The 13,624-nt window shown below is 44.3% G+C and overlaps 1 protein-coding gene across 1 annotated transcript in view; it reads left to right on the forward strand.

The window, feature by feature from the left end:
- Positions 1-13,624, forward strand: part of DLEC1 (DLEC1 cilia and flagella associated protein) — a 98,682-nt gene that overhangs the window by 23,459 nt on the left and 61,599 nt on the right. The window contains exons 9-13 of the mRNA XM_081345600.1: positions 2,376-2,549; positions 3,844-3,980; positions 5,356-5,448; positions 7,913-8,003; positions 9,407-9,569. Of these exons, the coding sequence (XP_081201726.1) occupies positions 2,376-2,549; positions 3,844-3,980; positions 5,356-5,448; positions 7,913-8,003; positions 9,407-9,569 (658 nt within the window). The remainder of the gene's footprint in view (positions 1-2,375; positions 2,550-3,843; positions 3,981-5,355; positions 5,449-7,912; positions 8,004-9,406; positions 9,570-13,624) is intronic.

A 13,624-nucleotide genomic window follows, 5' to 3' on the forward strand; every position in this document is an offset into this window, starting at 1 on the left:
GGATGCCAAAGCTAAGCAGAGTCAGATCTGATTCATGGCACGCGGGCCATTGCCCCAGTCAGCTGGGTTTTATAAAACCTTTTCATTTTAGGCCTCTGCCTCCATGTGCAAAAAAAAAAGGGTCCAATCAATCAATTTCAACTTCTCGCTGGAATTGATTGATTGAACTTTTTAGTCCCAGCCAGTCTGCCATTACCACCGCAGCCACACCCACCCAATGGGCCACGCCCACCTGGCACCTGACGCTACTTAAGTGGGTTTTGGGTTGTAGTTTGGGCACTCGGTCTCTAAAAGGTTCGCCATCACTGAGCTAGACCAAACTGATAACATGGATGGGAAACACACTTAAGGAATCTCAAGACGACAGAATGGAGTACAGATAGCCCTTGGGTTACGGCTATAACGCAGCTCGCACTTTATGAACCTAGGTTGTGACAGTCATAAGTTGGTTGGTCATGTGATTGAGTCGATTTTACGGCCTTTTTGTAGCCGTCATGTGAAGGCCACATCGTTAGGCAGACCAGTGGTTCACTATGGGTGCAGTTTTGCCAAAACCAGAACTGCTGATTTGTGGTTAAAAAAAGGTCATAAAACACGCTCACAGGACTGCAGGATGCTGCAAACTGCCATCAGTATCGCTGAACGCCCAGCTTGCAGCCGGGTGACTGTCAGAACTTTGGAACTGGGTCATAATTCCCCTTTTTCAGGAACGTTGTAACTTTGAATGGTTTTAAGCTGGCTATCTATAGTCAGCTAAAAAAAACCACAGGAGAATCCATTGCCATGTTTACAGCTGCTGGGAAAACAATGGAGATATGCTTGTGATGTCCTCCCAAGTCACACTCAAGGGAAGGTTTATTTAAGGGACACTGACTTTGCTTCTTAGAAGGTCGCGAAAGATGATCACGTGTCACCGGGACACTGCGACCGTCATAAATATGAAGCAGTCGTCAAGCATTTGAACGGCACTGAAAAAAGTGACTTATGACTGTTTTTCACACATGGCCATTGCAGCATCCCTGTGGCCATTTGATTTACATCTGGATGCTTGATGACTGCTTCATATTTATGACGGTCGCAGTGTCCCGGGGTCACGTGATCATCTTTCGCGACCTTCTAAGAAGCAAAGTCAGTGGAGAAGTCAGATTAACTTAACAACCATGTTACTAATTTAACAACTGTAGTGATTCACTTAACCAACATGGCAAGAAAAGTCATAAAATAGGCAAGACTCACTTAACAAATTTCTCACTTATCAACATTAATTTCTGGGCTCAATTGCAGCCATACAGCAAGGACCACCTGTATTATTCTAGGGTTTATTAAGAGAATCTTGAAAGATTGTACAAGTTTCTCTCTGTCCCATCTCATTTTAAACCAAGATCGAGGAAGGATTATTCTCATCTTTTCTTCTGTCTTGGAGCTGTGTAATCACTCCACCAAGTTGCTCCTTAAGATGTCACTCCTGCTTCTCCCAAGGTCAGTTCTAATACTTTACACCATGGAAGAGAGCTGTTGTGCCTTACACATCTACTTGGTTCACACACGCTCCTAAGCCATTTTTAAGCATGGCTTATTAAATAAACCATAATTGGCTGGTTTCAGTCACTTGGCTCAATCAAAATCAAATCAGATCAGATTATTTTATCATAATATGAATGCGAAATCTTCAGGGCACTATATTAATTGTGACAGACCATGCTGGCCTTCATAAAAGCCATAAAGATCTGGCTTTTTCAGCCTCTCTTGAGTGTGGGGCTGGGTTGAGGGATTCATAACTTTCATGTGATTTTATGAAATAGGGTTACAAATCATGATTTTGCAAACCCCCTTTTTAAAATTACATTCTCCAACGTGGTCTGACTTTTACTGTGTTTGTCTTTTTAGTCTATCTTACGAATACTTACACAGTTAGATACATATACAACCAAAACTGAGGCCAGAATTTATGTCGCTAAGCCAAGCAGTTGTTAAGTGAGTTTTGTCCCATTGTATTAACTTTTTTTGTCACAGTTGCTAATTGAATAATGTGGTTATTAAGTGAATCTTGACTTTGCTCATTGGAACCAGCCTGGAAGCTTGCAAACGATAATCACATGACCCCAGCAGAATGTAACTGTCAAATACATGCCAGTTGCCAAGTGTCGGAATTTTGATCATGTGACCACGGGGATGCCGCAAACACTCATCAGTGTGAAAATTGTAAGTCACTTTTTTCAGTGCCGTTGTAACACCAAACTGCTTTTAAATGAATGGTTGTAAGCTGAGGATTATCTGTGTAGTATTTAAAGAGTTCTCACCATTGTGGTGTTATGTGACCAGCACAAGCAACACAGAGAGTCAGAAGATTTCTAATAAAAGTCCTTTCTTTCCAGGGAAATTTCCAGGAGAAGGTGGGCTCGTCGCTCCCGGGATGAGCTGCTACTACATCGTCCAGTTTATTCCTGAATATCTGGCGGATTATGATGATTATTTACTGGTGGAATCTCAGGCAGCCTATCCGCTCCTGGTCCCTTTGCAAGGCAGAAGACCACCTCCCATTTTAACACGTGAGCTGACTGTGTGACAATCACCCATGGGAGAGTTTCTCTTTTAGTGCTCTGCCTTCCAACCTATTAGCAAAATGCTTCCCCACCCTAATGATGAGCGGTCAGCGCAGTTGAGCCCAACGTTTCCATCGCCGAACAAGACAGTTGTTCGGTGAGCTTTGCACCGTTCTGCGGCCTTTCTTCCCACAGTTGTTAAATGAACCTCTGCAGTTGCTAAGTTAGTAACATGGTGCTTAAGTGCCTTCCATGCTGACTTTGCTTCTCAGAAGGTCGCAAAACAGAATCACACAGCCCTGGGACATGCTCCTGGGACACCGCCACCGTCGTAAGTAGCAAGTAGTCACTTGCCAAGCATCCAAATTTTGATCTTGTGACCCCGGGGATGCTGCAACGGCTGCAAGTGTGGAAAATAGTCATAAGTCAGGGTTTTTTCATCGCCATCGTAACTTTGGATGGTCACCAAACGGATGGCTGTAAGTCAAGGAGTGCCTGTAATGATGTCATCAAAGCTTTCAATGTATGAGATTTGGCAAAGATCCAGCAATCGGTGACCAGCCATTTTTAAATATCTGTGCCTGCTTCATCTTTAAATATGGCAGCTTCAGCCTAGCCTCATAGTTAAGAGACTTGAGAATAGCAATAAAGGAGAATATTTGTAGCTCAGGGTTGAAATGGGGGGGTGTCCTTGGTGCTCTCTGAGGTTGGTGGTTTTTGTTGTGTAGTGGGTTTCTTGGAAGCAGGAGGCGAGAGGAGAGGGTTCAAACAGGAACATTGCTTTATTATAGTAACAGGAACAGAACTGGGAACTGAGGCTTCTACGCAGCTACTTATACGGTTGGCCACTAGGCGGTGGCCAATAGGTTTAAAGGAACCTATTCCCGCCCCAGAGCCAACCAATGGTCGTCCTGGAGACTGCATGTCTGGGCAGCCAGCGACCGTTACACAGACACCCTAATTAAGCAGTCTCAAGCAGCATTCAAAGACAGGTGAAAACAGTTCAAGTAAAAGGCCCAATACATTACAGTTTTCTTGCAGACGTTTCTTTACCCCAACTAGGTAACATCCAGTTTGGGGAATGAAATTTCTGCAAGCAAGCAAAGAAGCTCACAGAGCGCCAAGGACTCCTCGCTTGAGAACCGAAACCTGCAGAGCCCAAGTCCTTTCCTCCTTGCCCTTCCTAGTCTTCTGTGTACCCTGGAAGCTTTATTTATTCAGCCATTTTCGAGTTTAAGCAACCAAAGTGTGATTCTCACCCCTGTTTGCATCGGCTCCTTTTCACCTGCTTTTCTTCCAGTGCCACACGTCCTGGACTGTGGGGCCTGCCTGGTGGGCGGAGTAAAGTTTGTAAAGTTTGCGTGCAAAAATGAAGGGCTCAGCATTGGGAAGTTTTGCATCATGCCGAAGGACATGTGGCCACCCCCTAACTTTCGGGTAAGTGTTACAGAACCAGATGCGCTTTCCTTTCTACGCCAGCCCTGTTGAACTGGAATCAAAAGGGGACTATTATCCGGCAAGCACAGGGGGCACATGCTGGCATTCTGGGTTTCTAAGGGGCCGGAAAGAATGTGGCTATGGATACGACAGATAGTCCTCGACTTTAGGAAATCTCTTTATAGCCACACCTTCTTCCGCTTTGCCCGCCGTGGTAGCCAGGTGTGTTCATCCTTTGGTTGGCGGATTCCCTGGGTTCGTTAGCTTCCTCCTGTTCCAGTAAAAAAAAAAAAAAAGGAAAAAAAAAGAAAAGAAACACCATTTTGCAGTTCCACATCCTGGAGTGCAGATGGGGAAAGTTCAGAACTTTTGCCAATTTCCCTTAGTTTAAAAAAAAAAAGTGCACAAGGCAGGATGGGCCCATCTTTTCTCTGCTTCTCTGTGAACTTATGTGCAGAGAAGAACAGTAAAGATGATGTTATTGCTAAGCACATTGATTTGTGCTTTAGATTGTAAGCCGCCCTGAGTCTTCGGAGAAGGGCAGGATATAAATGGGATTAAAATTAAAAAAAAAATTTAAAAAAATGTTCCCGGAGTCTAAATTGTAGGATGAGCCAATTGAAGGAGCTAGGTTTGAGTAGCCTATCAGAGAGAAAGACTGGGGGAGAGGGGGACACAATAGCAGTGTCGCAATATTTGAGGGGCTGCTACAGAGAAGAGGGGGAGGGGGGCTCAACCTATTCCCCAAAGCACCAGAGGGCAGGAGAAGAAGCAGCGGGTGGAAGCTTGTTAAAGAGAGAAGCAACCTAATCCGTAAGGAGAAATTTTCTGACGCTGAGAACAATTAAATCAGTGGAACAGGTAGACTCCCAAAGTGGTGGGTGCTCCATCACTGGTTTTTAAGAAGAGATTGGACAGCCATTTGACAGGGATATTGTAAGGTCTCCCGCCTTGAGCAGGGGGGGGCGGGGTTGGACTAGATGACCTCCAAGGTATCTTCCAGTCCTATGAAGTTCTGTGTTCTTATTTAAAAAAATGAGGGCTGTGAAAAGCAGGAACTAGTGACCAAAAGAGAGGGGATATTGTGTGTGTGTCAATGCATAGGAGCAAATTGGGAAGTTTAGGTTAGCGTTAGCCTAAAATAAAACAAATCATAACCCTGCCTCAGCTAGCACAAATCCCAAAAGCCAATTTTTGAGGAATAGCAGAGACGGATGAGAGGAAGTTGTTTGGGTTGAATACTAGGAAGAATTCCTCCCTTTGAAAATTACTCAGGGCTCGGTACTTCTCCTGGGGCAAACTGGTCATGCCAATCAGCTCGTAAACTGATTCATATATATATATATATGTATATATATTTTCTCTTTATTTGAAGTCTGCTGCCACTCTGGGTTATGTGAAGCAACATTCATTTGGGATTTGTCCGGCTGTCTTTGAACTTTCTCCGGGTCAGTCTGTCCCAATTGAGGTCAGTTTCCTGGCAATATTGCTCATGCTTCCAGCCTACTTGCAAACTTAATAATGCCATTTTCATTTTATTTTCATTTCGCTTATTCCAAAGCTGGATAGAGCCGATGCCCTCTTCATCTGACTAGGGAATTTATATTAGGATTGGTTACTTTCAAAGTCCCAGGGGGATTTATGTAGAATTGTACCATGTACTGTGTTTATTTTTTTCAAAAATTTTTTTAATTATTTATATCTTGCCTTTGTTATTTTTACCAATAACTCAGGGTGGTCAACGTATCCAGCATACCTTCTTCCTCCTATTTACGCCGCAACAACCTTGTAAGTGGGACTGAGAGAGAATGGTTGCCCCAAAGTCACCCAACTGGTTTTCAAAGTGGGACTAGAACGTTTGGTCTGCTTTCTAGCCCAGCTCCTTCTGATTCTAAAAATTTTATTAGTTTATAGCAGGGGTAAGCAACCTTGGCTCTTTTATGACTGGTGGACTTCAACTCCCAGAATTCCTGAGCCAGCATGGTTCAGCTTGGAAACCTCTCCCTTTCCCCTCAGCATGGCTGACTCAGGAATTCTGGGAGTTGAAGTCCACGAGTCATAAAGCGGCCTAGGCCTAGGCCAGGGGTAGGCAGCCTTGGCTCTTTTATGACTCATGGACTTTAACTCCCAGAATTCCTGAGCCAGCATGGCTCAGCTTGGAAACCTCTCCCTTTCCCCTCAGCATGGCTGGCTCAGGAATTCTGGGAGTTGAAGTCCACCAGTCATAAAAGAGCCAAGGTTGCCTACCTCTGGTTTATAGTATATGATACAAAGAAAATTCAAAAGTAAATAGTGGGAAGGATAGGGAAGGCTCCTTAACCACTTGACCACACCTTATAGTGAGTTATAGTGAGTGTGCTTTGTTTGCAATTTGTTTCCACACTGAAAGATAAGAAAAGTTTCTGAGTACCACAATTTTCTCAGATCTTTCAAGCATGATATTTTTATTTACTGATGATAAGCAAACCTGATGAATAAAATAAAAGAGAGAATAAAATTTTTCCCTCTTCTTCTTTTCCATACTAGAAGTAGTTTTGCTACACTTATTTCTGACTTTTCTATAATATAGAAGCTTACTAGTAGGAAGAAAATGGCTTAAAGTTTCTGGGCTAAATGGGGTGAAAGGGAGGACGAGGAGGAGGAAATACAGGCAGGCAGTTAAAAACCATTCAGCAATCATTTGATGTTATTACAGCATTGAACAAAGAGACTTAATGATCGGTCCTCAAAGCTGCCGCAGTTGTGATCATAGGATGGCAGTTTTGGTGCTTGGTCAACAGGCTTGTAATTGCAACAATCACAGTGTACCATTTTGTCATGTGATCAACCAATTTGCAACCTTCGCTGCCAGCTTCTGACAAGCAAAATCAATGGTAAAGCTGGCAGGTGATCACGAATGTCAATCACGTGACGCCACACGACAAGCAGTGGAAGTGCTGGAACTGCTATTGGTACGTTGGCGTGGTCACATGACCTTGCACTTATGACAATGACCAGATTTGCTGGTCCCAATTACTGAGGTTAACTGGAGATTATCTGTATATAAAATCTCCTTGATAGCCAGCTCTAAAGCATTAGATTGATAACCTGGAGATGTAAGTTCTGGCATTAAATTTTGAAAGGAGGAATGGTGCAGGTAGTCCTCGATTTACACTAGTTCACTTGATAACTGTTCAAAATTATAACGGCACTGAAAAAAGTGAGTTATGACCGTTTTTCGCACCTACGATCATTGCAGTGTCCCCTTGGTCATGTGATCAAAACTCAGATGCTTGGCAAGTGATTCATATTTATGATGGTTGCAGTGTCCCAGGGTCATGTGATCCCCTGGGGTCTTCTGACAAGCAAAGCCAATGGGGAAGCCACACTTACTTATCAATCGTGTTATTAACATTATAACTGCAGTGATTCACTTAACAACTGTGGAAAGAAAGATGGTAAAACGGGGCAAAACTCAGTGAACAAATTTCTCACTTAGCAACATAAATTGTGGTCATAGGTTGAAGGCTACCTGTAGCAAGGGAGGTTTTGCAGCAAAATATATATATATTTTTTTTAAAAAAAAAATTGTATAGACCAGGGGTAGGCAACCTCGGCTCTTTTATGACTCATGGACTTCAACTCCCAGAATTCCTGAGCCAGCCATGCTGAGGAGAAATGGAGAGGTTTCCATGCTGAGCCATGCTGGCTCAGGAATTCTGGGAGTTGAAGTCCATGAATCATAAAAGAGCTGAGGTTGCCTACCCCTGGTATAGACCAAGGGTTAGAACACTATGGGAGCTACAGATCCCTAACTGGGATTCTCAGAGAATTACCACACTACATCCCGGGGGAAATTCATGATGACATTTGCCAGTTTTAGTTTCTTACCTCTTAAAAAAAAATTCTTACGGCTACTGGTGTTTTGATGATGCAAAAATGTTCATTTTCAGGTGGTGTTCATGCCCAGTTCTGCTGAAATCCTATCAGTGACATACATCATCGTTTGTGACAACTGCCATATCCACGAGATTACTGTCACAGGTTTGCCACTATCATCTCTTTGGGGTTTTTTTTTCCTTACATCTAAACTACCTGGTGTTTTTTGCCACAGGTTGGGCAAAGGTGTTAGCAATAGCAGTCAGACTTCACAATGCTTTACAGCCCTCTCTAAGCGCTTTACAGAGTCAGCATATCGCCCCCAGCAATCTAGCTCCTCGTTTTATTGACCTCGGCAGGATGGAAGGCCGGTCAGGATCGAACTCCTGGCAGTCGGCAAAGTCAGCCTGCAATACTGCATTCTAACCACTGCGCCACCACGGCTCTAATTATGATCCTTTAACTGTGGCAGCATCGTGTCTGCAGTTGGACTCCTCCAGATGCAAATTAACAAAACTACAAGCCAAGCTCAGTGGATTCTTAGAGATTTCATTCTTTAACTGTAGCATCAGGGAGCCACGATAATGTACAAGTAGTCCTTGATTTACGTCCACAACTGAGAGCAGAGTTTCCTTTGCTAAACAAGGCAGTTAGTAAGAGAATTGCGCCTGATTTGGGGCCAATTGTTAGGCAATGGGGAGTTCTTGTCTTGTCTTAGGCATGAAAGCCAGCTGGGTGACTGTAGTCCCTCTCTCTCAGCCCAACCCACCTCGCAAGTTTGTTGTTGGGGGAAAAAAGGAGGAGGAAGGGGTATTAGATATGTTTGCCATCCTGAGTTATTTATAAAAATAATAAAGGCATGATAAAATTCGGATGGATGGAGTGGATGGATGGATGGATGGATGGATGGGCCAATGCATGATAACTTGATATTATAGGCCAGGGGTAGGCAACCTTGGCTCTTTTATGACTGGTGGACTTCAACTCCCAGAATTCCTGAGCCAGCCGAGAGTTTCCAAGCTGAGCCAAGCTGGCTCAGGAATTCTGGGAGTTGAAGTCCACGAGTCATAAAAGAGCCAAGGTTGCCTACCCCTGGCCTAGGCCTAGGCCGCTTTATGACTGGTGGACTTCAACTCCCAGAATTCCTGAGCCAGCCAAGCTGAGGGGAAAGGGAGAGTTTCCAAGCTGAGCCATGTTGGCTTAGGAATTCTGGGAGTTGAAGTCCACGAGTCATAAAAGAGCCAAGGTTGCCTACCCCTGATATAGGTGAATGTTAAGGAAAGCTTCCTGATGGTAACTGCAGCCTGAGAGTGAGGGGGTGCGCCTCCTCCTGGTGGGATGTATTTAAGCAGAAATGAATCCACCCTCCGTGGGAATCATTTAATAAAAAATGCTGCAGTGAGGAACTCTCCCACTGATTGCTGGGCAGGGTGGCTTCTTTGGCCGTTTTGAACTCCCAAGGTATTATGATAAATCGCATGGTGAGCTAATTGTCTCAGCCCTACATCTTTGCTGCAACATTTAAAAAAGAAGAAAAAAAGACATGCTTGTATTCCGTTCATTCCCAGGAGTCGGAGAGCTGATAGCTTTGGAACTTTTGTCTGTTTCTGGTGGAGAGAGCCTTCTTCTGCCCGGCGAGCTTATAGACATAACCTCACAACATCTTGTACGTTTTGAGCCAATGAATCCCCACTCTGTGGCAGAGAAAACGCTGATTCTGAGAAACAAAACGTATGTATGATGCTCCTATTGTAGTGCAGGAGTGGGGAGATTTGTATGTGGGTAGGGACCAGAACCCAGCTGCATTTAACTCCCCAGTTGAAAGGAGTGAAATTTAAGTCATGGCTCTCTTCCAATAAATCACACACTGATCCACACTGAGAAGCAATTTGGTGTAGTCCAGGGTTTTTCAACCTTTTCACCCATTGTGCCACTTTTAGGATATGGCAACATCCGAGTATCACCAGTCGCCTAGCAAGGTGTCAAAAGCTTGATGACCAAAAAAGGAAAAAAAAGAAAAAAAAAGGTTATGAAGTACATGTAGTCTTCAACTTACAACAGTTTGCTTAGTGACTGTTCAAAGTTTCAATGGCACTGAAAAAAGTGCCCCCCAAGCCACAGCCGAGCAAGACACCCGCCTGCCCGCCCAGCGGCACTCTTCCTCCTGTCCGAGGTTTTCATTGTTGTGAGCATTTCTGTTGAGGATTGGCAGCGGGGGTGGGGTAGGGTGTGTTTGGTTTTTATTTCCCCCCCCACCCGTCTGCTGGGTGGTCACAGCAGGTTTTGGTCACTTTACATGACCCTGGGACACTGTGACCATCCTAAATATGAATCAGTTGCCAAGCATCTGAATGTAAATCACAAGACCCTGGAGATGCTGCAACATTCCAGCTGATCAGTGCTTCTTCTGGGCTCAGAAGTGGCAGGATCAGCGCTGAGCTCCAGCTGGAGCCTGGCGCTGATCCTGGCGCTTCCGCTGAGCCCTGACAGCCCTGCAGCTCCAGCCGTCTCTCGCTCAGGCTTGTGCAGTGCTGCCACTGGTCCAGCTCATTCCCCTCCCCCGCTACCACTTTTCTAGGATGGTCGCGTACCACCGGCCAGGTGCCAATGTACCACTGGTGGTACCCGTACCACAGGTTGAAAAGCCATGGTGTAGTGGATAAGGCATTAGATTAGAAAGCAAGTGACTGTGAATTCTAGTTCTGCCTTAGGCTTGAAAGCCCACTGGGTAACTTTGGGCCAATCACCAGGAGATTGTGATTTCTAGTTCTGCCTTAGGCACGAAAGCTGGTGGGTGACTTTGGGCCAGTTACCAGGTGACAGTGAGCTTGAGTTGACACCTCAGGATGAAAATTGGCAGGGTGACTTTGGACCACTCACCAGGAAACTCTGAGTTCCGGCCCAATTTTAGATATGAGAGCCGACTGGGTGACTTTGGGCCAGTCATTCTCTCTCAGTTTAACCCATCTTGCAGCCGTGTTGTGGTGTGGAAATAGGAGGAGGAAAGAGTGTTAAGTGCTGCCTTGAATTCTTTATAAAAATAAAAAAAGGTAGGAGATTAAAATAACCTCAACAAAATGTTCTAAGTCGCTGTGAGGAATTTAGCTCATAATCCCGATCAAAAATGGAGCCTGAAATGTTTGCCCATCTTGTCCCAAAGGTGCTTTTTCAAAAGGCAGCTGGACTTTCTTTGCTTTTCCTTGAAGATGTTTCACTTCTCATCCAAGAACCTTCTTCATTTCTGACTGAATGTTGGAGGATGGAAGGATTTATTTTCCTTGTATACCACCTGGCTGCATTTGAAAGACCAAGGCCACTCTTTTGAAGACAGAAAAGTCCAGTTGTGGACAGAGAGAACCGCTGGTTTGAAAGAGGGGTCAAAGAGGCCATTTACATAAAGATTAATAATAATAATAATAATAATAATAATAATAATAATAATAATAATAATAATAATAATAATAATAATTAATAATAATAATAATAATAATAATAATAATAATAATAATAATAATAAGAAGAAGAAGAAGAAGAAGAAGAAGAAGAAGAAGAAGAAGAAGAAGAAGAAAGAAGAAAGAAGAAGAAGTAGTTGGAAGGGACCTTGGAGGTCATCTAGTCCAACCCCCTGCTCAGGCAGGAAACCCTATACCATTTCAGACAAAGGGCTGTCCAGTCTCTTAAAAACTTCCAGTGTTGGAGCATTCACAGCTTCTGGAGGCAGCTTGTTCCACTGGTTGAACAACCTTCCCTCAACAGAAGGGAAGGGATAGGACACCACTTATCTCATGTTTACAACAGCAATCTTTCAGCAGTTCAAGAAGCTTCTACAGTCATCTGCACTCCGATTCAGGTGACCCTGATGGCACAGATAAACCTCCAGTTGGCCTCACTGACTCTTGGAGAAAGTGCTCACGACCAGATGACTGAATGAAGAATATAAATCCTTCCATTCGCCACCATTCAGTCTGAACTGGAGAAGTTTCTTGAATGAGAAGTGAAACATCTTCAAGGAAAAAGTAAGAAAGTCCAGTTTCCTCTTGAAAAAGCACCTTTTGGGACAACCGTGACCTGGGTAACTGAGAATCTCCATAAACATTTGCCCATTAATTAATTTTTTATTAATTTGTAAAAGTGCACAAAATGCTGGTTGACTTTTAGTTTGACATAATAATAAAAAAAAACACCTTACAGTCAAACTGCTTATTTTCGTAATGGAGAATGAGAAGTTGCGAGGTGGGAGTGATGCGTGCAGCCATTTTGGCTCCAGGATTGCATTCAGATATTTAACAACTCTTATTTTCATCCTACACAACATAGCCATGCAGTTCACTGGCAGCCTCTTTTTGGCACCAGGGGCTCTTGGAGCACACAGCCAGACTGAGTGAAAACCTTAAAAAATAGAAGCTATACAGTCCTCGCCCGCCTGCTTTCTCCAGGAAATACTGTACATGGTGTTATGTGTTAGGCTTTTTAGGAACACCTGAGGCACTTGTATAAGAGTCACCACCAGGAGGCATTGAACTGTAACTGTTTTGGCGGGAAGCAGTTTCGGCGGGAAACAGAGGTTCAATCCGATTGGTTGGCTGCGTACCTGGCATATAAGGAGCGCAGGTAGCCTCTATTCCCCCAGTACAGTCACTTCCACCAAATAAAGAGCTGTTATGTTGTACTCATCGGCCTGGCGTCCTTCCTGCTCTCCAGAACCCACTACACAACACATGCTATCTCCCATTATCCCTTGCTCCAGGGGAATACTGTCAGGGCTTCATTGTCCTTTTTCCATTGATCTGATGGGCAAGATTAAATATGGCTTGGTAGAATGGAATTAGGCCAAAGTGCAGTAGGGTAGGGTAGAGTAGAACAGGATAGGAAAGGATAAAATAGAGCTGGAAGGGACCTTGGGGGTCTTCTAGTCCTACCCCCTGTTCAAGTAGGAGACCCTGTGCCATTTCAGACAAGTGGGTGTCCACTCTTTTCTTGAAAGCCTCCATTGATGGAGTGCCCACGATTTCTGGAGGCAAGCTGTTCCATTTCAGACAAATGGCTGTCCAATCTTTTCTTAAAAATCTCCAGTGATGATGCACCTACGATGTTTGGAGGGAAGTCGTTCCGCGGCTAGCTAATTGTCCTCACTGTCAGGAAGTTTCTCCTTACTTCCAGGTTGCTTCTCTCCTCCATTAGTTTCCATCCCTTGTTTCTTGGCCTTGGAAAATAAGTTGACTCCCTCTTCCCTGTGGCAGCCACTGAAATACTGCTATTATGCCCCAGTCACTGTTTGGGAGAAGTATCCCCTGCTACCAGGCCTCAGTGATGCGTTTGATATCTTTTTTTCTTTATTCATTTGTTAAATTTATTTTGTCATGGGGCTACTCTAGACAGCTTATAACAGTAAAAACAGAAATGAAAAGGAAGTGTAAACATAGGTAAAGGTAAAGGTTCCCCCGCACATGCGTGCTAGTCGTTTCCGACTCTAGGGGCCGGTGCTCATCTCTGTTTCAAAGCCGAAGAGCCAGCGCTTGTCCGAGGACGTCTCCGTGGTCATGTGGCCGGCATGACTAGACGCCAGAGGCGCACGGAACGCTGTTACCTTCCCACCGTAGCGGTTCCTATTGTTCTACTTGCATTTTTACGTGCTTTCGAACTGCTAGGTTGGCAGAAGCTGGGACGAGTAACAGGCGCGAAATTATGAAACAGTAAACAAGGAAACGAACAAGGACAAAATGACATTAAAAGATGGGCAGGAGGAAGCAAGGAATACAAAGGGAGGGAGGTGGCTTTTGATATCA

The sequence above is a fragment of the Vipera berus genome (assembly GCF_964194415.1).
Source record: "Vipera berus genome assembly, chromosome: Z".
Taxonomy (NCBI): domain Eukaryota; kingdom Metazoa; phylum Chordata; class Lepidosauria; order Squamata; family Viperidae; genus Vipera; species Vipera berus.